Source organism: Dama dama, chromosome 22, assembly GCF_033118175.1.
Source record: "Dama dama isolate Ldn47 chromosome 22, ASM3311817v1, whole genome shotgun sequence".
Taxonomy (NCBI): Eukaryota; Metazoa; Chordata; class Mammalia; order Artiodactyla; family Cervidae; genus Dama; species Dama dama.
In genome coordinates this window covers 20,926,724-20,951,004 of record NC_083702.1, presented here as the reverse complement: position 1 = coordinate 20,951,004, position 24,281 = coordinate 20,926,724, and the positions used below count along the sequence as shown (strand labels likewise).

The 24,281-nt window shown below is 37.0% G+C and overlaps 2 protein-coding genes across 2 annotated transcripts in view; both read left to right on the top strand.

The window, feature by feature from the left end:
• Positions 1-941: 941 nt before the first annotated feature.
• On the top strand, positions 942-24,045 carry LOC133043070 (C-type lectin domain family 7 member A-like). The gene is made up of 10 exons (XM_061123952.1): positions 942-966; positions 1,156-1,352; positions 3,519-3,621; positions 6,559-6,651; positions 11,050-11,163; positions 16,100-16,195; positions 17,964-18,077; positions 19,725-19,876; positions 20,731-20,837; positions 23,324-24,045. The coding sequence occupies exons 1-10, from the start codon at positions 942-944 to the stop codon at positions 23,439-23,441; spliced, it is 1,119 nt and encodes a 372-aa protein (XP_060979935.1). The 3' UTR covers positions 23,442-24,045.
• LOC133043069 (C-type lectin domain family 7 member A-like) overlaps positions 23,486-24,281 on the top strand; it is a 31,204-nt gene continuing 30,408 nt past the window's right edge. Inside the window, exon 1 of the mRNA XM_061123951.1 lies at positions 23,486-23,518. Within this exon, the coding sequence (XP_060979934.1) occupies positions 23,486-23,518 (33 nt within the window). The remainder of the gene's footprint in view (positions 23,519-24,281) is intronic.

Below are 24,281 nucleotides of genomic sequence, written 5' to 3'. Positions count from 1 at the left end.
ACGCATGGAGAATTTCTAGAACGCTTTCCTTGTTGTCTTTATTTATGTCAGAACCCTCCTCCCCAAAAGCAACCCATTAGATCCTAGCAAAGAAAAATAGGTCAAAGACAAACCTACAAGAAAAAAAGGTAGAAATTTTTGAATGTGCTATCTTTATTTAGAGGAGAGAAGACAGTTTTGCTTTGGAGGCGATGGGGGAAGGAAACATAAACCATGGAAAAGTGCTTTTGAAAGGACTTCAAACCATGTAGCTGACATAGAAGTGGGTTTTGGTTCACTACACATTTCTAAGAAGAATTTTAAGGCATCGGACATAGGGGTCCTTTGATGCACAGATCAATGTGGTTGATAAACAAAATGACACTTTTGTTCCTGTCTAACACATACTTTAGGGTTAAATGGGGCATTGAACTACTCATTGAATTAAACAAATAATTATTTATAAATACATGCTCTGACAATTTTGGCTATAACTAGAATAGATGATTTTTTACTTTGATGCCTTAAAAGGACTACATTCAAAACCACTCAACATTTTGAGCCTGTCCCTTTGTTTCTGTCTTAATTTTTATTTATTATTTAAATGGAAAATCTGCGTCTTTAGATAATTTAAAGAGAAGACTAGAAATAACTAGAAATCTATTATTATCAAATTGGCCAGCCCAATCACGTATGTATTTATATTACTGCAGTCTGTCAAGAAATGTGGTTATCAAGATGTTTGTTAAAGATATAAGTTGCTTATGCACATTTTGGCATTTACTTATTTTTACAGTTTTTATACCACTTATATATATAACAATTAGGGATTTACCTTCATTCTTTAAAAAGAGAAATATATGAATCATGTCAGGTAGAACATGAATATTTCCTTTTCTGTTTTTATTAATGTAACCTCTTATTTTGCTGTTAATCATTTTCTAATCTCATGAGATCCTGAGATGACCATTTTATTTCGGATTTACGGTAACTGCTAAAGTTCAGATTTGAATTGATCTACAAATGTCCTCAAAACTTGGGGCTTTAGTTTGTTGTGACTCTTTTCTGACAGAGTGTGGAGTAAATGAGATCCTGCCACCAGTGGAAACTTTCTGTGTGGGAATACTGAATGCCGTTTGATCATTGGCTATCTTTTTCTGACATGGTCTCTCTAAGGCCAGTCATACATTTCTACAAGGACCTCCTATTCTCAAAGCAGAAGTGAAAGGCCAGCAGAGCGAGCTCATCCTAGCTGTGTTCCTGACCAAGCTTGTCCTCCTGTTGGTGAAATCTCAAGGCACAAACACAGGTACTGTCAGGCACTGTGGGTGTGCCTTTACTGTTGCGCTGTTGGACAAAGAAGGATAAAGCAGGTAAAGGAGAATTTGATAGTGGGAGACGATGTAGAAAGTTACAAGGATTTTGTATCATTACAAGAAAGAATTTACTTTGGGGTCCATGTTAATTAATATCTAATGTTAACCCTGTTTGACCCTATGGGTCAAAATATTTAATAAGCAGAATATGAGTTTTAAATATACTCAAATGTTCTGGGGAATATTTAACTCTTATTTAGGTAATATAAATTTGTGTTTTTTTTCTCTCACCTCTAGGGTTGGTAGCCAACTGGTTAGCAATGAATTCTGTGAAGCTTGAACTCCTTTATCCTAAAGTTAAATGTAATAGACAAAGTTCAAGTCTTTGGATATATGATTATTTTTCCATTAAAATATACCCAGGTTTATAAAGCAAATTATTTTCTTGTTATTTGGGTAGACAGTTATTCAATTATAAAGTAACTAAATAAAAATCAGTGAGCTAGGAAAATATGTCCTTGAAGAAGGATTTACTTTGTAATTTGGCACTGTGATAGAATATTTATTGAAAAACAATTGGTAGTATATTCATACATCTTATCATCATTTGAAGATTGTTCAAATCAAGTTTCCTCAAGTTATAAAGAAATTAAAAGGTGAAATACTATGATATTAATATTTTAAGAACTGAGAATAAAATCTGTTTAGGAAGACCACTTATCTGGTTCTTTCTACTAGGTTACCAAAAACATTATTTTTTGAAAAACGTTTTTCCTCTTTAGTCATTATTTATGTATATTTCTAGGTAAAAGACATCATTATGTATTTTTTGTGGAAGTGTTTATATAAGTTAAGTGTAGGCAAAGGATCATATTTTGTAATAATATAAATTATTGATATAGTACACATATTTGAACTAAATATATATTATATATAAAATATATACTTTAATATGTACTTATATATATTTATTCATTTGAACTAAATACTTTTGTTTACAACAAACTGTGGAAGTATCTTAAAGAGATGAGAATATCAGATCACCTTACCTGCCTCCTGAGAAACCTGTACAAAGGTCAAGAAGCAACAATTAGAACTGGATATGGAACAATGGACAGATTCCAAATTGGGGAAGGAGTACATCAAGGCTGTATATTGTCACCCTGCTTATTTAACTTCTATGCAGAGTACATCATGTGAAATGCCGGGCTGGATGAAGCACAAGCTGGAGTCAAGACTTTGGGGAAAAATCTCAATAACCTCAGATATGCAGATGACACCATCCTTATGGCAGAAAGGAAAGAGGAACTAAGGAGCCTCTTGATGAAGGTGAAAAAGGAGTGTGAAACAGCTGGTTTAAAACTCAACATTCAAAAAACAAAGATCATGGCATCTGGTCCCATCACTTCATGGCAAATAGATGGGGAAACAATGGAAATAGTGACAGACTTTCTTTTCTTGGGCTCCAAAATCACTGCAGCCCTGAAATTAAAAGATGCTTGCTCCTAGACAGCATATTAAAAAGCAGAGACATTACTTTGCTGACAAATGTCCTTCTAGTCAAAGCTACGGTTTTTCCAATAGTCAAGTATGGATGTGAGAGTTGGACCATAAAGAAAGCTGAGCGCTGAAGAATTGATGCTTTTGAACTGTGATTTAGAATGACAAATTATGCCTCAGTTGTTTGATGTTACTTCCTAAAATGCCTTTTCTTGAATCCCACAATTCCTGCCTTTTTCTCAAACTGAGATTGTCAAATTGGAGTGTGTGTATCTGTCCTAAAGGGGGATTACTCTATTCAGTTTCAGACTATGGTTGCCATTTGGGCATGATACAGGCTCTAAGTGACCAAATACAAATTTGCAAGAGAAGCTATAATTCTAGATAGTTATGTGAGAATGAAATATACCATTTCCTAAATTGTTGCAATGAATTCAATTATTTTTTAACAGTAAAAGCTTAACATAACATGCCCATGAACTGTAATGGCCTGTTAATTAATCATGTAGAGACTCTGTTGTAAGTCATCACAAAGAGAAATTTTAAAAGTTTTTTTTTCTGTTATTTTCAGGTCAGTAGTTACTTGGCATCACTTATTTCTGATTATCATGCTGATCATTCATTTAGCTCTATTATTTCATGATAAATGTTGCCATTTTTCAATGCTATTAAAATGCTTTATTCAGTGCTGCAAAGGATTCTTGCTATGTTCTTTTCCTTCAGAAGCCCTCAGAAATGAGCCAGGAGAAAGTGATATACATGGAGCCAAAATTCCTGTATTCAGAGAAAAAGGAGGACAAAAGATATCAGAGTCACAAAAGGAAAGGTAAAGTTTCTTTTTCATTTGTTTTCTTGTTTTCTGAAAATATTATGATGTTAAACAAGAAAAAATGAAATCATAATTGTGTCCTTATATATTTGATATTACATGCCTGGTTCTTTATATACTGAGGTGTGCATACGTGCTACAGTGCTTCAGTCATGTCTGACTCTTTGAGACCCTATGGACTGTTGTCTGCCAAGCTCCTCTGTCCATGGGATTCTGCAAGCAAGAGTTCTGAAGTGGGTTGCCATGCCCTTCTCCAGAGGATCTTTCCCACCCAGGGATCGAACCCACACCTCCTGCAGCTCCCACATTGCAGGTACATTCTTTACCCCTGAGCCACCAGAAAGGAAAAGAAAGGGAAGTCGTTCAGTCGTGCCCACCTTTGCGACCCCATGGACTGTAGCCTGCACCAAGCTCCTGCGTCCATAGGATTTTCTAGGCAAGAATACTGGAGTGGGTTGCCATTTCCTTCTCCAGGGAATCTTCCCGACCCAGGGATCAAACCCAGGTCTCCCACATTGTAGACAGACACTTTTAGCGTCTGAGCCATCAGGGAAACCCTTATGTGTTGCTGTTAGTCATTCAGTCATGTCTGATTCTTTGTGACTCCATGAGCTGCAGCATGCCAGGCTCCTCTGTCCATGGGATTTCCCAGGAAAGAATACCGGAGTGGGTTGCTATTTCCTTCTCCAGGGGATCTTCCCAACCCAAGTGTTGGACTCGTGTCTCCTGCTTTGACAGGTGGATTCTTAACCCCTGAGCCATCAGGGAAGCCCAATTCATATATAGTTTATCTCTTTTCCACAATTTATCATTTGTTTATGAATATCAAATAATTTCATTGATTAACAAAATGGTAAACACATAGAAGTTTCTCTAAATGTATTTATTCAATTATTGATATCATGAATAATAAGACATGCTTTCTATTCTCATGGAGTTAACAATCTATTATATATTTAGACTCATGATCTCCTGTAGTATCTTTCAGAACTTTATTGAAGTGTTTCCTTCTCAAGTGAGGTCTTCCATTATTATCCCCAAACTATCACCTCTTTTCCAATATGTTTTTCTTAGTTTTTAAAAATCACAATTTAACATAGTATGCACTTGACTTACTGGTTTACTGTCCTCCACCTCACTGTAATATGAATCCCATGAGTCAAGAGGTTATTTTCTTGATATATTTGTTGACTGCTCTGTCCTCAGAATTTAGAGCATAGCTTGGCATAAAATTACATGATCAGTAAATGCATATTAAATGAGTTAATTAATGAAAGTGTTGCTTTTGTGGGAAAACACAAATAATCTTAAGATCTTCTATAAAATTATACCTTTTGAGTTAGAGATCCCTTAAACGGTGCATCCAATCCTTAAAATAAAATTGGCCAGAATTCTGAAAAAAATGTCAAATTTTCTACCTTCTCATGCCTCTATTATCATAGCTCAGCAATAGTGGGTCTCAGATTCAAATGTGCTAGTTGACACAGGACCTTATTATCTGATACTGGGCAGACTTTAAATTTTCTCATCCTTTAACCTCTTGTGTGAAGGAAGAACAGCATGAATGTGACTCTAAGGGGAGGCTTCCTGTGTGGGAGACATCACAGAGAAGTTAGACTCTTCTTCTGCTCTTAAGGTCACTTTGCTAACTTTTTGGTTCATGAGACAGACTCCTTGCCAGAATTTGAATACCAAACCATGAAGCATAAACATTGCAGAGGTGAGATGATCTCAGGGTAACTGGCCATAAGTACAATTTAATAATTTATCCTATGCTCTTGGGAATTAAGCTTCATTGCATGTTTTGTAGTAGATAAATTTTCTGTAAAGTATACATCTTGAACAATGATTACATTGATGATAATGGCAGGATATTTGAGTTTTCTTTTTCTTTTGTCGTTTAATGAAATTTGGTCTACGAGGTACACAGATACATATACAAACACCAGCAAGAGACAAATGGTACCTAGGAAACTTTTGGGATAAGTCTACATATTCTTATTATTAATTAAATTTTCTACCAGAAACATATGAATATAGTCATGTATCTTGTGCACTTATAATTATTACTTGAATTTGTTTTTCCATGTATGTATGTAAAGCTCAGTAGATTTTTCTGTGTCTCTGTTTGCACTTCTATAAAATGAGGATATATAACTTTATAGTTTCTGTTACACAGAATTGTTGTGAGGATTAAATAAATGAATGCATATAAATACCTGGAATATTTGTTCATTATTATTGTTATTATTATTACATTGCTGAAGAGATTATAGTCACTGACTATGTCTAAAAATGACAGTCAGCTCCCAGAAATTTAATGAAATGGATGAGTGCAAAGGCCTGCACACATTTGGAAAGCTGGATATCAGATTCCCCCACAGAGCACATTTTAATAATTGTTTTTTGAGGAATTCTTTTTCATTGTTATTATTGTTTAGCTCTAAATACATACAGATCAACATGTTCTGGACAGGACGTTTGACTTGATTTATAAAAATATCAGTTCAATGTAATCAACTCTTTGGTTATAAACAATGATAAGAAACAGTATATATGTCTAGATTCAACTTAAAAAATGACAACTCAGAAGTTACTATTGTTGCCTTAATTTCTTAGCGATATGCCCAGCTTTCTTTTTTCAACACCATTATTCAATTGGTAAGTTGAAGTTGCAGAATGTTACATTTATAAAGAAGCATTGAAAATATTGATTTTCAGTACACATATAGCAGTAAGTACTTAGTAAATTCTTGTCCATAAAGCATGACATTATATGGTTATTAATTGTTATAGTATTTTATTAAGATATCATTTAAAAATTATTGATATCTTTAAAAAATATTTATTAACCTTCATTTCAGTTATAATACAGACGGTTATTTTATCCAGTTTTTATAATGAGAATGGATTTTGTTCCACTTTATTTCCCAGAAAATGATGGAGAGAAGACAGAGTATACGACGCTTGCACTTGTTGCTCCTGATCGGCGGACAGGTGAGAGACCTGAAAAATTTCAAGAAGAAGGTAAATATTTGCATATATATTTAGACTTCATAAGATCTTTACTTTGGAGTTTCTGTTTACAGAAGCTGTCGTACGTGTGTGTGTGTGTGTTTGTATTCTTATTATCCTGGTTTAAATGGAAAAGTCCTATTATTCTTAGGACATGTGGGGGTGATGGAACAGTAACCAGCGGGATTTGGATGGACTGAGGAGACTGAAGGCAGAGAGGCCAACCTCTTGCAAGGGATCTGGGAAAGAAACTGGTGTTCAGAATACAGCTGTGGCATTAGGGATGGGAATGGGAGAACTTAGCAGAGAGAGACTTAATGGGGTAGAATCATCAGCTTTCTTAAATTGTAGGATGAGGGGAGTAAAAGGACAAAGAAATCAAGATGATCTCTAGGCTTTTGACTTGGGAGACTTGGTCAATTATGGTGCCGTTCAACAGGATATGAAAGGCAGGTGGAGGGGCCTCAAGGTGAGGAGGATAGCTTTGGACAACGTGTTTTCAATACTTGTGATGAATGTGTGAGCCTGCAGATTAGAAAACCAATAGTGTCTAAGTGTAGAAATTTGGAAGTCATTAAAGAGTCCAACACGACTGAGTGACCAACACACACACACACACAGGATGTAAGGTTTGCTCTTCTTGGGCTCTAAAATCACTGCAGATGGTGACTGCAGCCATGAAATTAGAAGATGATTGCTTCTTGGCAGAAAAGTTATGACAGATGTGAACAGTGTGTTAAAAAGCAAAGACATCTCTTTGCTGACAAATGTCCATATAGTGAAGGCTATAGTCTTTGCAGTGGTCATGTATGGATGTGAGAGTTGGACCATAAAGAAGGCTGAGTACCAAAGAACTGATGTTTTCAAACTGCGGTGTTGGAAAAGACTCTTGAGAATACTTGGACAGCAAGGAGATCCAACCAGTCCATCCTAAAGGAAATCAGTCCTGAATAGTCATTGGAAGGACTGATGCTGAAGCTGAAACTCCAAGACTCTGGCCACCTGATGGGAAGAACTGACTCATTTGAAAAGACCCTGCTGCTGGGAAAGATTGAAGGCAAAAGGAGAAGAGGGGAACAGAGGATGAGATGGTTGGATGGCATCATTGATTCAATTGATGTGAACTTGAGCAAACTCTGGGAGATGGTGAGAGACAGAGAAACCTGGTGTGCTGCAGTCCATGGGGTTGTGAAGCACTGGATATGACTTGGCAATTGAACAACAAAAGGGATGTAAGTGACAGATGAAGCCATGACAGCAGACATCACTCATCAGCATAGTGCAGGGAACACTGCTCAATAGTCTATAATAACCTAAATGGGGAAGGAATTTGAGAAAGAATAGATACATGTACATGCATAAGTGAGTCACTTTGCTGTACACTTGAAACTAACACTTTTATTAATCAACTATACTCCAATATAAAATAAAAATTAAAAAAGATTATGCAGATGAAGATAAGGGGCCAAAGACAGATACTGAATACAAATCATTTGAGGATTGCACACACAGGGCTTTGCTGGTGGCTCAGCAGTGAAGAATCTGCCTGCCAGTGGAGGAGACACAGTTTTGATCCTTGATGTGGGAAGATCCCACGTAGCAACTAAGGCGGTGCATCACAGCTACTGAGCCTGTGCTCTCAAGCCCACGAGCCACAACTACTGAAGCCCGTGTACCTAGAACCCCTGCTCTACAAGAGGAACCACTGCAATGAGAAGCCTGTGCGCCTCAACTAGAGAGTAGCCCATGCTCGCTGCAGCTAGAGAGAAGCCCATGCAGCAATGAAGACCAAACACTGCCCCCCCCCAAAAAAAAAAGAAAATTAAAGAAAAAAATATTGCAGATGCAAACACAAAAACAACTTGGAAGTGACACCAAGAAAACTGTGAGAAGATAGGTAGGGTGAGGAAAGTGGGTAGGCTTCAGGTTTCTTCTTTAGGACCCCACTAGGGTGCTATGGCCCCCCTGCATAAGAAAGGTAGGGTAAGGAAAATGCCTCATGAGCTGCAACCAAGACATCCTGCGCGGGCAACTCAACAAGCCTCCATACCCACATGGGGACAAATTAAGTCACTTTGCCATCAAGCACAGAGAATAGCTTCTCTACAGGGTTCTTCAGCCTCCCCTAAAGGGTTTTCATAGCTATGCTTGCTTCACTTTCTTGCCAGAACTCTCCAGCAGAACACTCAGAAGCTCGCGACTGAGATCCATCTGGCTGTCTTAAAAAATAAAAAAGGGGGAGATGCCGGGAGCCAGCACACGAGATCCCACCCATGACAAGGTCATGAGGAGAAGATCTGACAGGCAAGGCGGATCAGGACTTCAAGGATTTCAAAAAGCTTCCCCGGCCCTCACCTTAAAGATGATCTCTGTCTTTCTGATGCTTGCTATATTAGACTACTCCCTAATTTCTGTGACACAGGAAGAAGACCTTCCCTGATCTCTCTCCAAACAGAATCAACTTAGAACTTTAATCAATATGTCTCCCGAATGGTGGTATCCTATAAGATTATCCAGGATGAAAGGAGTGTTTCAATTTAGACCCCTTTGCTGGCATTCTAGCCTGCTTGGCAAATGCGTACTAACGCACATGACTGCTCACAACACCTTAATCATAAACAGCATAAAGAGCTTGATCACATAAAGGCCCTAATAGGCACAGAGCCCTTCGGGGGGGTGAGGAAACCCTATTAGAGAACACAAAAATATTATTCTAAAGTGGTTAGAGTTAAAGATTTAGAAAAATAAGAGTTCAGAATGTTCATTTTAACCAGGAATGCTAAACAGGGGCTGCCTCACCAGAGCTGCAGAGTCTTTGTGTGGTAAACCTTTTGGATAAATTTAACTGATAACTTCTGCAAAAGGACTGACCTTTGTGTTCATTAAAGAATAGATTACGGAAAACCGCTTTGTATTCACCTAGGTCATAAAATGTCAATAGGCCCCATGGCCAGAAGATAATGTACAAGACTCTCATAAAGAAGTATGCAGAAAACACCCTGGTTTCATGAAGGATAAGCTGATGTAATATTAAACTATATTCCCCTTAAAAATGTACTAACTTAGAATATAAAAGCTATGGTAAAAAATAAAGATTTGCCAGACCAAAAAAAAAAAAAAAGAAAACTGTGAGTGTTAACAGGAAAGGAAGGGGGGATATCCTATTTCCTGTTATCTCACATGCAGGACTTCCTAGCTTCACAAAATAAATGGTGGATTGTCTCTCACTCTGACTCTATGCTACTTTTGTGTTTTTATTGTTTATAAGAATTTATAAACAATAAATTAGGATATTAGTAATATCCTTTGTTAGTAATATTACTAATAAATTAGTAATATTAGGATAATCTGTTCTTTTAACTTTTAGGACTTGCTTTTAAAACAGTGTAAAACTATTGCTTTCTTTGTGAGAATATTTTAGACTCATTTTCATTAATGGCTATGGGCAGGTATGAGATTCAAAATATTCACAACCAGCATGGCACAAGCTCAACCAACCTGAAAATACACCAGTCTGTAAACATCTGCTGTATCCTAGTATCTGTTAAACATAAAGAATTTTTCTTTAGGAATAAGTTTTGGTAAATTATATATTTCATTGACTATTCTCATTTCATCTAAATTTTCAAATAAATTATAACCCTTCAGCACTCTGTATCCTTCTTTCCTGAGTTATTTCTTACCATTTTCTACTAAACTATAATTTTAAAAACTTATTTAATTATTACTCACCTTTCCTTCACACTGCCCCACCCCCACCCTACACCTCGTTGGTAGTATTGGTTCCATAAGAATAAGGATTTTTGTCTTTTTTTTTTTCTTTACCTGCTTTATTTCTGATGCTTAGAATAGTAGCTGGACCACATTGTGTGCTCACAAATATTTTCTGGGCAAAGCATAGTTACAGTCATCTTGGAATTCTCATTATAGCCATCTACTCCTCTATTTAATAGAAACTTACAACAGGCAGGGTCTTCAGCACATTATACATATTAATCCATTAAATTCTCATAGCTAATCAATGAATTAAAGCCTGTCATTATCTTCATTTTGTATTAAAAAAAGATATAAAGAATTTAAATAGCTTGCCTAACCTAAGTCACATAAATAAGTGATAGAACCAGGGTTAAACCTGGAAATCTTGGTTCTGGAACCCATGCTCTAAAATGCATGCTGAGTCTCTTTGTATCTTGACCAGAGATGTTGCCAGATTCTAAAATTTGGGTAAGCAAACCTGAGGGTGGGTGGGGCTGTGGGGGTGCAGTTTGTGCTCCTGATTGTCTGGGGAACAATGTATCTTGATACAACACATCTCACCCTGGTCTCTGTATTTTTTTCTCTGGGATAATGATTATTCCTGCAATTGTCTCAATATGCTAATTAATGCTGAGGACATTTTTTTCTATGAAGCAACACAGAATAACAGGTTAAAAAGGCCTTACAGGAATGCAGGATTTCATTCTCAGCCTGAGATCCAAACAACTCAACAGATACAAAGAATTCCTGAACATGACAGAAATAAAGGTATGTGTGAGATTTTAAATTTCCATCATGCTCTGAATGTTAGACCATTGGGAATTTTTCATTATCTTCTAGGAAACCATAGAGAACACCAGAGCTATTATTGTACCCTAAATTTTAATGTGTCTTCTATGAGAAAAAATGCTCTTTAATCCTATTTATTCAAACTATGCAATGTAGAAGTAATTCTCTGGATGACCTCATTGGAGATTTTGAGGGCAGTGTGGAAGAGAGAATGGCTTATTATTTGCAGAAAGCTCGGGGTTTTTCTGACTTTCAGGGATCCAACAGGTTGGTATTCTAGACTAAACTGAGATTATTTCTCTTAGAAAAATACCTGTTTCCTCTAAAATAGCACCTCACTTCAAGTTATCATCACAAGAAGTTGGGGGCAAAGCTCAATGCATTTTGTAGTCAGAACTGGGTTGTAGTATATTCCATCAATAATTAGCAATGTAATGGTAGACTGAAAAAACACACAATGTAAGAGTTACAAGTTAAGTTTTATTTGAGGCATAATAAGGACAGTAGCCCAGGAGACAGCACCTCAGATAACTCAGAAATTTCTCCAAAGAGACAGAAGGAAGGTCAGTATATATATGATTTTTGTGAAGGTAGAGTACATGCAGTCAGGCACATATTTTCCCAGAAGGTTTCTGCTAATCTCATGAAGATTTTGCTAGTCATGAGGAACAGTCATCACCATGAAGGATTTTAGTGCTTTTCTACATAGGAGGAGCTGGAAGAATTGGGCTTATAAAATCAGCTTCTAAAAACACCTGACTATCTGAAAACCTGTTATTTACCAGTTCACCCTCCCCCACACCCGCCACCCCCACCCCTGAGCACAGAGTTCCTCATTTCTGCTCTCCACCCTGAACTCCTTTCAGGGAGTGTTGAAAGTCAGCAGCTGCAGCTGTATAAGATTTAATCCTTGTAGAGGTAGATGCCAGCAAGTACCGATTTGTAGCTGACCTATCAATAGGGTGTCATCACTCACCTAGAGTCAGACATCCTGGAATGTGAAGTCAAGTGGGCCTTAGAAAGCATCACTACGAACAAAGCTAGTGCAGGTGATGGATTTCCAGCTGAGCTATTTCAAATCCTGAAAGATGATGCTGTGAAAGTGCTGCACTCAATATGCCAGCAAATTTGGAAAACTCAGCAGTGGCCACAGGACTGGAAAAGGTCAGTTTTCATTCCAACCTCAAAGAATGCTCAAACTACCACACAATTGCACTCATCTCATATGCCAGTAAAGTAATGCTCAAAATTCTCCAAGCCAGGCTTCAGCAATACGTGAACTGTGAACTTCGAGATGTTCAAGCTGGTTTTAGAAAAGGCAGAGGAACCAGAGATCAAATTGCCAACATCTGCTGGATCATTGAAAAAGTGAGAGAGTTCCAGAAAAACATCTATTTCTGCTTTATTGACTATGCCAAAGCCTTTGACTGTGTGGATCTCAATAAACTGTGGAAAATTTTTAAAGAGATGGGAATACCAGACCACCTGATCCACCCCTTGAGAAACCTGTATGCAGGTCAAGAAGCAACAGTTAGAACTGAACATGGACCAACAGTCTGGTTCCAAACAGAAAAAGGAGTACGTCAAGGCTGCATGTTGTCACCCTGCTTATTTAACTTATATGCAGAGTACATCATGAGAAACGCTGGGCTGGAAGAAGCACAAGCTGGAATCAAGATTGCCAGGAGAAATATCAATAACGTCAGATATGCAGATGACACCACCCTTATGGCAGAAAATGAAGAGGAACTAAAAAGCCTCTTGATGAAAGTGAAAGAGGAGAGTGAAAAAGTTGGCTTAAGGCTCAACATTCAGAAACCTAAGATCATGGCATCTGGTCCCATCACTTCATGGGAAATAGATGGGGAAACAGTGGAAGCACTGTCAGACTTTATTTTGGGGGCTCCAAAATCACTGCAGATGGTGATTTCAGCCATGAACTTAAAAGACACTTACTCCTTGTAATGAAAGTTATGACCAACCTAGATAGCATATTAAAAAGCAGAGGCATTACTTTGCCAACAAAGGTCCGTGTAGTCAAAGCTATGGTTTTCCCAGTGGTCATGTATGGATGTGAGAGTTGGGCTGTGAAGAAAGCTGAGAGCCGAAGAATTGATGCTTTTGAACTATGGTGTTGGAGAAGACTGTTGAGAGTCTCTTGGACAGCAGGGAGATCCAACCGGTCCATCCTAAAGGAGATCAGTCCTGGGTGTTCATTGGAAGGACTGATGTCGAAGCTGGGATGGTCTTGATCCCTGTCTCCTGTACAATGTCATGAACCTCTGTCCATATTTCATCAGGCACTCTGTCTATCAGATTTAGTCCCTTAAATCTATTTCTCCTTTCACTATAATCATAAGGGATTTGACTTAGGTCATACCTGAATGGTCTAGTGGTTTTCCCTACTTTCTTCAATTTCAGTCTGAATTTGGCAATAAGGAGTTCACGATCTGAGCCACAGTCAGCTCCCGGTCTTGTTTTTGCTGACTGTACAGAGCTTCTCCATCTTTGGCTGCAAAGAACATAATTAATCTGATTTCGGTGTTGACCATCTGGTGATGTCCATGTGTAGAGTCTTCTCTTGTGTTGTTGGAAGAGGGTGTTTGCTATGTGTTAGAATATGGTATTTATCTTTCTCTTTCTGACTCACTTCAGTATGTATAATAGGTTCTAGGTTCATCCACCCCATTATAACTGTCTCAAATATGTTCCTTTTTATGGCTGAGGAATATTCCATTGTGTATATATACCACCACTTCTTTATCCATTCATCTGTCAATGGACATCTAGGTTGCTTCCATGTTCTAACTACTGTGAATAAGGCTGCAATGAACATGTGTCTCGGCTTCAATTTTGGTTTCCTCAGGGTATATACCTATGAATGGGATTGCTGGATCATATGGTGGTTTTATTCCTAGTTTATTAAGGAATTTCCATACAGTCTTCCATAGTGGCTGTATCAATTTACATTCCCCCCAACAGTGCAAGAGTGTTCTCTGTTCTCCACACCCTCTTCAGCACTTACTGTTTGTAGACTTTTTGATGAGGGCCATTCTGACTGGTGTGAGGTGATATCTCATTGTAGTTTTGATTTTCATTTCTCTAATAATGAGCAAAGTTAAGCATCTTTTCATGTGTTTATTAGCCATCTGTATGTCTTCTTTGGAGAAATGTCTGTTTAGGTGATCTTCCCACTTTTTGATTGGGTTGTTTGTTTTTCTGGTATTGAGTTGTATGAGCTACTTGTATATCTTGGAAATTAACCCTTTGTCAGTTATTTTATTTTCTATTATTTTCTCCCATTCTGAGGGTTTTCTTTTTACCTTGCTTATAGTTTCCTTTGCTGTGCAAAAGCTTTTAAGTTGAATCAGGTCCCTCTTGTTTACTTTTATTTTTATTTCTGTTACTGTAGGAGGTGGATCATAGAGGACTTTGCTTTGATTTATGTCATCGAGTGTTCTGCTTATGTTTTCCTCTAAGAGTTTTATAGTTTCTGTCTTACATTTAGGTCTTTAATCCATTTTGAGTTTATCTTTCTGTATGGTGTGAGGAAGTATTTTAATTTCATTCTTTTGCTTGTAGCTGTCCATTTTACCCAGCACCATTTATTGAACAGGCTGTCTTTGCCCCAGTGCATATTCTTGCCTCTTTTGTCAAAAATAAGGTACCCATAGGTGTATGGATTTATTTCTGAGTTTTCTCTCTTGTTCCATTAGTCTATATCTCTGTTTTTGTGCCATTACCATAGTGTCTTGATGACTGTAGCTTTGTAGTATAACCTGAAGTCAGGAAGCTTGCTTCCTCCAGCTCCATTCTTCTTTCTCAACACTGCTTTGGCTGTTTGGCATATTTTGTGTTTCCATATGAATTGTGAAATGTTTTGTTCTAGTTCTGTGAAAAATGCCATTGGTAATTTGATAGGGATTGCATTGAATCTGTAGATTGCATTTGGTAGCATGGTCATTTTCACAAGATTGATTCTTCCTACCCAGGAACATGGGCTCTCTCTCCATCTGTTTATGCCATCTTTGATTTCTTTTATCAGTGTCTTATAATTTTCTGTGTACAGTTCTTTCATCTCCTTAGGTAAGTTTATTCCTAGATATTTAATTCTTTTTGTTGCAATGGTGAGTGGGATTGATTCCTTAGTTGTTCTTTCTGATTTTTCATTGTTAGTATATAGAAATGCAAGTGATTTCTTCCCTTAGTCTTTCAGTTGAATCATGACTAGGTCTTAATTGATTGTAGTAATTAGTATTTCTTAGTTCTATGTTTATTTACTCAGAGACACTCTCTTACTACATGTCTCCTCTGAATACCAACTAAGATGGGATCCAGTAGTCATCTAAATTTTAAAATCAATATTGTTATTATTGGTATTTTTCTTTTCTACCCTAGAAGTAATAAGACTTAAGAGGAAGTAGGAAATGGAAAAGTACTGCAGTATTCTTGTCTGGAATATTCCATGGACAGAGGAGCCTGGAGGACTACTGTTCATGGGGTCACAATGACATGACTGAACACACATGCACAGTTCCAAATAAGGGAAATACCATGCATATTGTAAGATAAGAATGAACGGATTGGTTTTTTTTTTTTTTTAAAAGTTACTTTGGAAAGAAAAGGGAAAATTACATCCCCTTCCCCTCATTTCCTTTACATCACCAAATAATGTTTAAATTGGGAGCACCAATGATTTAAAAACAGGGGCAAATACTTCTAATAGATGGTAAGCTTTTTTTAAAAAAATATGTGAAATGATACCCCTGTGAACTGAGTGGGTTACAATAGCTACTTCATGACAGTGCTAATTCATTCTTAACCTGTATGCTTTTGTGAGACAAAAGCTCAGATAATATTACCTAGATTGTAGCCTTGCACCACTTTATCTTCAGTTTACACATTCTTTTGACAGTGTTCCAAGCAGCATCTTCTGGATGTATTGTGGCAGTAATACTAGGAATTATATGTGTCATCCTTTTGGGAATATCAGGACTTTTTGCTTCTAAGTGTAAGTATTCTACAGAAACTTGATTCCCTTTTTATTTATTTATTTTTTAATTGAAGGATAATTGCTTTACAGAATTTTCTTGTTTTCTGTCAAACCTCAACATGAATCAGCCATAGGTATAATACATATATCCCCTCCGTTTTGAACCTCCCTCTCATCTGCCTCCCAAATCCTCCCCCCACCGCCTCCCTGAGCTGCCCCAGGTTGATACAGAGGCCCTGTTTGAGTTTCTTAGCCCAAATTCCCATTGGCTATCTTTTTTACATATGGTAATGTAAGTTTCCATGTTACTCTTTCCATATATCTCACCGTCTTCTCCCCTCTCCCCATGTCCATAAATCTATTCTTTATGTTGTTTATCCATTGTTGCCCTGTAAGTAAATTCTTCAGTACCATTTTTCTAGATTCTGTACAGGTGTGTTAGAATATGATAATATGATATTTATCTCTCTCTTTCTGATGTACTTCACTCTGTGTAATAAGTTTAGGTTCATCCACCTCAGAACTGACTCAAACCCATTCCTTTTTATGGCTGAGTAATATCTCACTGTGTATATATACCACAACTCCTTTATTCACTCATCTGTCGATGTACATCTAGGTTTCTTCCATGATCCAGCTATTGTAAATAGTGCTGCAGTGAACAATGGGATACATGTGTCTTTTTCAATTTTGGTTTCCTCAGAGTATATGCCTAGAAGTGGGATTGCTGGGTCATATGGTGTTTTTATTCCTCATTTTTTAAGGAATCTCCATACCATCTGCCATAGTGGTTGTATCAATTTACATTCCCACCAACAGTGCAAGAGGGTTCCCTTTCCTCCACACCTTCTCCAGCATTTATTGTTTGTAGACTTTTTGATGGCAGCCATTCTGACTGGTGTGAGGTGATATTTCATTGTGGGTTTGATTTTCATTTCTTTGATAGAGTGATGTTGAGCATCTTTTCATGTGTTTGTTAGCCATCTGTATGTCTTCTTTGGAGAAATGTCTGTTTAGGTCTTTTCCCCATGTTTTGATTGGGTTGAGAAACTTCATTCTTTATGTTAAATTTTATCAAAACGTTTTGTCTTTTCCTAAAAGGAGAGCCAAGGTTAAATCGAATGAGATAATCAAACTCTGACATCAGAAACATTCTTATTTCCAGATGTTTCTCAGGACTTGAGAAAATAATATTCATGAGTCCAAAGAAGAAATTCTTTTTAAAGATTAAATTCAATTTTTAGTTTTTAATATTTGTTTATATGGAATATAACTGGCATCCAATATTGTGTTAGTTTCAGGTGATATTTGCATGGCTTCCCAGGTGGCACTTGTGTCAAAGAACCTGCCTGCCAATGCAGGAGACAAAAGAGACGTGGGTTCGATCCTTGGGTCAGAAAGATCCCCTGAAGGAGGAAATGGCAACCCTCTCCAGTATTCTTGCCTGGAGAATCCCGTGGACAGAGGAGCCTGGCAGGCTCATGGGGTCACAAAGAGTCAGACACAACTGAGTGACTAAACAACAACACAGCCTTTCCAGATTGCTGTTTAGTCCTGAGAAGGGGACTAAAGTCAAGAATGAACTATCTTGACATTTGATGATTTCACTCTCTCACACAGTTTCTAAGATATGAGAAACAAAATTGAAATTATGGGAGAAGATTTTTAATTTTTTTCTGATTTTTAATATTATATATATTTTTCTTCATTTTGAAAATGAAAATTTTAGTGTAACTAGTTTATATTTTACCTGTTAAACTAAGTGTCTTCTGTTGATGATTTTCAGATTTTCAAAATTCTTTTAACTATCAGAACATGTTGGATAATGACACTCAGGAACATGAGAAATCCAGGACTCCTATGAAAAATAAATGCTTTTCAAAAGATCAGTTAAACTCAGGTATGCAGTAACATATAAGAACTCATAATTAAAAGTTGGTATAATGAGTTATTGCCAGGCAATCTCCATTGTATTATTAAAGTCATGATCTACAAAAGTGAAGTATGGTAGAGGTATTTTTCATTCAAGAAGATACAATTTCTTGCCACATGGTCTGCCTGCATTTTTGGACTGGAGAGAATCAAAATTTAGTAGTTTCTGTTCATTGGTCTGTCAGTTAACTGACTTTGCAAATAAGAAGTAAAATAATTTTTGAGTTTCTTTCAGAGTCATATCAATCAGCAAAGGAAATCTTTCAGTACATTTAATTTATATGGTATGCATAAGATATAGTATAATTGCTTAGTAGCTTCCTACTTCTTTATAAGACAATATTTTCCCCTAATCCTTTGTGAAATGATACTGTCTTATGGCACTTCCCAGGTGGCTCAGCGGTAAAGAATCTGCCTGCCAATGCGGGAGATGCATGTTTGATTGTTTGGTCTGGAAGACCTGGAGAAGGAAATGGTCACCCATTCCAGTATTCTTGCCTGGGAAATCCCATGGACCCAGGAGCCTGACAGGCTTATTGGGGTTGCATGGGGTTGCAAAAACAGTCGGGTAAAGCTTAAGGGACCAAATAGCAACAACTGTCCTATGTATCACTTTGCTAAGTCAAGTCCCTTGAAACATATCCCAACTCCTGACTTGTTCGTATAGGTAAAATTCACCTTGCAAGCAATCCCACGCTATCTCTCAAAGTCATGGATAACTTGACAATTCAGAGAGCTTCCCTGAAGTTTCTCCAGGCCAACAGTGAATTCAATAAGACTCTTTTCTATATCCATCTACCAGTTGTGATAAGCACTCCGGTGGGACTTTAATCTTCTGTCTGTTTTGCATATCACTAGCAACTATTTGCTTAAAATATTCTTGCTAGAATATAATTTAGTTACTTTGGTTTTGTCTTCTATGAAAATAAAGATGCTTTTTTAGTAACTACATTTTTTGTTCTTGCATTTTCAGATGGCAGAATATGATGGGGTGGAGAAAGGAGAAATGGATTATTTTCTTTATTTAATCTAATAATTGCTGTTGTGGTTTAGTCGCTAAGTCGTGTCCAACTGTTTGCAACCTCATGGACTGTATCCCACCAGGTTCCTCTGTCCATGGGTTTTCCCAGGCAAGAATACTGCAGTGGGTTGCCATTTCCTCATCCAGGGGAACTTCTTGACCCAGGGGTCGAACCCATGTCTCTTTTGTCTCCTGCATTGGCGTGCAAATTCTTTACCACTGACCCACCGGGGAAGCCCAAACTAATAATCGCTGTACTTTGTTGAAGCCAGAGAGTTCCTGGAGGAAAAACATTGTTAGTATTGATACAAAAATTAAGTATCAAAAGCAATACAGTTTTTATGCTCTTAAATATTTCCTACTTCTGCATTCCTGTCCTGGTGCCCATGGCATCTTGGAGAAAACTTTGCAGAAAAAGAAAAGTACCCTTTCCCTCTCAACGACAGATAACGTTATTTTGCCTTTTGAGTTAGCAATGATGTCCTCAGAGCTCATGGAAAGTAATAAGACCTGTAGAGCTGGGAAGGATGCCTGGAGCAAATCTTCCCAGGAAAAGAATTAGACAAACTTAAAAACTTTTTTTTTTTTTTAAAGAAAATTACAGGGAAGAATACAAAAACAAATGGTCTTGCTGTGAAGAGAAATGCTACTATTTTTCTGATATAGATAAAACCTTCGAAGAGAGTCGGAAATTCTGCTCCAACCAGGGCTCCCATCTGTTGAAGATAGAAGATGAGGATGAACAGGTAATGAGGTCTGAAGTTGGAAATTTTTCCCATATTTTTTTGTATGCAAGAGAAAATTGCTAATAATTTTTTAAAGAACATCTGAAAATTGTGTGTTTGTTAAATGACAATGACTTGTCTTTTCAAGTCAAATAGAAGCCTTTGTAGTAAATAAAAAGAAATCCTTGTTGGTGGGAGTTAGTGTCTCAGTTTTAGCTCTGTCTCAGAAAAAACATGAAGTTCTGGTAAGGATGCTCTGTGTCTGCTCTAGGAAGCAAACTGAGGTTTCTGAACAAAAAGGCGTCTCTCATGAAACCATCATGGGAGTTGCCCTTTTTTTCATGTTGCTCTGTTTTGAAGTCCTTTTATAATAATGGATCTTTTAATATGTTGATACTTTTGGCACATATCGGAGTGGGTAGGCCTTCCCTTCTCCAGGGGATCTTCCCAACGCAAGGATCAAACCCACGTCTCTTGTGTTTCCTTCCACCAGGGAAGCCCAAGGAATGACTAGGCAACAATAAACAACCCTAGTTGAAAATGTAAAGAAAATGTTATGGTAAAAATCAAATTATAGTTGTTTGTGTTCACATTATTTTCTTTTTATTTTGTATCGGGGTGTAGCCAATTAACACACAATGTTGTGGCAGTTTCAGATGAACAGCAAAGGGACTCAGCCATAACTCTACACATGCACTCTCCCCCAAACTTCCCTCTCACTCAGGCTGCCACATGACATTGAGCAGAGTTTCATGTTCTAGGTCCTTCTTGGTTATCCGTTTTAAATATGGCAGTGTGCATTCATGTTATTTTCATTTCTTATTGCTAAAAAAGAGACTAGGGATTAAATTACATGTAGGATTCTTCCTCCACAGGAATTTATTCAGTCTTTGGTGTCTTATTTTTCTTGGATTGGATTATCTCGAAAAGGAATTGTCAGCCCTTGGAAGTGGGAAGATGGTTCTTTGCTACAAAATAAACTGTAAGTATCCAAAATACTGAAATCTTCAGCTTACTTGTTAACTATGGAAATGAATTGCATAGATAAGTTTCACTAAACCAGATTTTCTGACCTCGGGAGCAATTCTAAGGCTAATTTTAATTTTGTAAAATATCCTTGGCATTAGAAAAAACACTGCTGACTTCCATGCTTCTGTACTTGTATTCATGTGGTTTCCTCAACTAGTAATACTTTCAGTTAAAATTTGTTTTCTCTTTGAAGTCATTCTTGATCTCCTGCTTTGAAATTAGTTCCCCTTCTATGCTCCTAAATAGCATTTTGTTTTCTTTTACCATCTCACATCCAATCTAGAATATTCTGTCTCTCATCTTTTGTTAATCCACAGCACAAAACACATAATACTTGATGGTTGCTTAGCAATTTAAAAATTATCAATATGGATATTAGTGAATTTTCTAAACATAAATAGAGGGTAGCTGGAATTGTAGGGTTTCAGTCACTAGTTGCTGTTGTTGTTGTTTTAGTAGCTGGGTTGTTGTGACTCTGAGATCCCATAGACTGTATACCGCCAGTCTCCTCTGTCCATGGGATTTCCCACTCAAGAATATTGGAGTGGCTTGCCATTTCCACCCCCCCCCCGCCCAGGGGATCTACCTCATCCAGGTGTCGAACCCATTTCTCCTGCATTGGCAGGCAGATTCTTTACTGCTTGACCACCAGGGAAGCCCTCAATGACTACTTCCATCATCTAAATCAAATATCTTCACTGTTTATCTAGATTTCTTCACTGTCTAGCAAAGCCCATTTCATATTACAAATAAGTATACACCATTAAGAAACAATCTGAAAATGAATTGGCTTGGATTTGGTGTACTATGTTTTTCCCCATTTTTCATGAAGAGTTTTCGATCATAATCTTTAAGATTATATACATTTTTTTCTCCACAGATACTATTAATAAATTAATTAAAAAGTCTTAACAACTATCAATGACAGAGATAGGCTGAGGACTAGGTCACCTACTTCTGAATTTGGCCCTTTTTATACTACACTAGTATTTAGAGTACTTTTTTATTTGCTATAATAAAGGTTTGTTCCAAATTTGCAGTTAATCACATGAGATACACTCTTTCATATTTTTGCACAGTTGCACATAGTATATCCTTTGTCTGGATTATCTGTAGTTTCACTCTTCATCTGGTTATATCCTAATCATTAATTTATTTTATTTTTAGTTGCTTGGTAGCTCAGTCAGTAAAGAATCTGCCTGCAATGCAGGAGACCAGGGTTTGATCCCCGGGTCAGGAAGATCCCCCGGAGAGGAAATGGCAACCCATCCCAGTATTCTTGCCTGGAAAATCCTATGATCAGAGGAGCCTGGCGGGCTACAGTTCATGGGGTCGGAAGAGTTGGACATGGCTTAGCGACTAAACCACCACCACTGTAGTTGCTTTACGATGCTGTGTTAGTTTCTACTGCACAGAGAAGTCAGTCAGCTATGTATATACGCGTAAATTTCACATCAACACAAATTCCCTCCTTTTTGGATTTCTTTTCCATTTAGGTCACCATGGAGCATGGAAGGTTCCCTGTGTTATACAGGAGGTTCTTATTAGTGACCTATTTTATACATAGTAGGAATAGTGTATATATGTCAATCCCAACCTCCCAATTCATCCCACCCAGCCCCCTTTCCCCTTTGGAGTCCATATGTTTGTTCTCTACATCTGTTTCTCTATTTCTATCTTGTAAATAAGATCATCTTTACCAATCTTTTCAGATTCCATATATGTGTGTTAATGTACAATATACATGTTTTTTTTTTTCTGACTTTCTTCATTCTGTATGACAGTCTCTAGGTCTATTCACGTCTCTACAAATGATCCAATTTCATTGTTTTTTATAGCTGAGTAATATTCTATGTTATACATGTACTATATCTTGTTTATCCATTCCTCTGTTGATGGACATTTACTTTATTTTCGTATCCTGGCTATTGTAAATAATGCTGCAATGGTATTTGGGTGTATACATCTTTTTGAATTATGGTTTTCTCTGGATCACTAATTTATGTGATAATTATATCATTTATTTATTTGTGCATACATTGATCTAATCATTCATAAACCATGCATCACATTCTGTGTAGGGGTTCTGCCCTAAGTGGCATGTCTTCCTTAAGATTCAGTTAAATTCTTCCCACAGCAAAACTGTGTTCCTTGGCAAACTCTTTCCCCTTTTCTGAGTTAGAATCCACACTTCTGTGCCAAATGAATGCATCCTTCCCTCTCTTTGTGTAAACTCCTTGGGGACTGAAATAGATTTTTTCTGTATCTGTATTCCAGAATCTTGGTAATATGATAATACTTTAGAAATGTTTGTTAAGTGAATAAACAGAGAGCTAGCTAAACATATAACTCCCTCCTTGTCTATAGTAGTATATCTACTGGAAATATGATTTATGTCTGAATATTAGACTCAATTTTTCTTTTTCCCCTCTTTAACAGAAATCTGCAGAATTCAAACATAAACAACAACAACTGTGCATGTGTTGCAGCAAACAAAGTAGTTGCCTCAGTGTGCACCAAGAGGTTTTTCTTTATTTGTGAGAAGAATTATACTTAGTGTTGATCTCAAACTAGCAGAAGAGAAATGAAGTAGTTGACATCATGGTGCATCTACTTCTTACCTGCAGCATGCAAGTAAATATCGTGTGTTCCTGACACTGGTCTGTTTGTTAAGTTAACTGCATATGTAAGATAACTTGTAACTTGATGTAGATACTTTGAATGTCAGAGCTTCATCTGCATGGGGAGGAGGTTGACAAGCACCTTCTTTGACTTGATTTCAAGGGGAATTAATTTTGATGGAAAGATGAAGATTTAATTCAGAAAACTATTAGTGATATTCTTTTCCCCTCTATTTTGGCTGGATTTTCCTGCAACATATGGTATCCCTCATACATATTGTGAAGAAATAGCCCATACACTGAGCAATTTTTTAACTGACATTCAGGAAATCACGATGAAACATGATATGACTATGTACATCCATTTTTATTTTTCTGAGAAGTGTATTTGTACTTTTAGAGAGGATGAGTCATTTCTGCAGTTCCACTTTGTCACTTTTAAAATTCAGGAATTTCACAATTAATGTAAGAATTCATAGTTGAAAAATAAAAAAAAAATTAAAAAAATAGAAGCACATTGAATAAAAACTGATTCCATAATCCTTTCTCCTAATTTTTTTACCTTTCCAGGTACACTGTTAACATTTTGGCTTGTATCTTTCCAGACAGTTTTGGCTAGTGTTTTGTTGTAGATAGTGTTACATGAAACTTTATTACATATACATCTCTGTGAATGTATTTGAATATTCTATAAAGTAGAAATAGAGAAGAGAAACTTCCATGTCAAATAGTATGCATCTTATAAATCCTCAAGTATAGATACTTTCTACAAAAGC

Bases quoted from the DNA above. Each gene is read 5' to 3' on its own strand.
- LOC133043070 (XM_061123952.1), top strand. From the start codon at position 942: ATGACCATTTTATTTCGGATTTACG. The intron at 1,353-3,518 runs GTAAAGGAGAAT...CTTTTCCTTCAG, and splicing joins GACAAAGAAGGATAAAGCAG to AAGCCCTCAGAAATGAGCCA. The intron at 3,622-6,558 runs GTAAAGTTTCTT...TTTATTTCCCAG, and splicing joins TCAGAGTCACAAAAGGAAAG to AAAATGATGGAGAGAAGACA.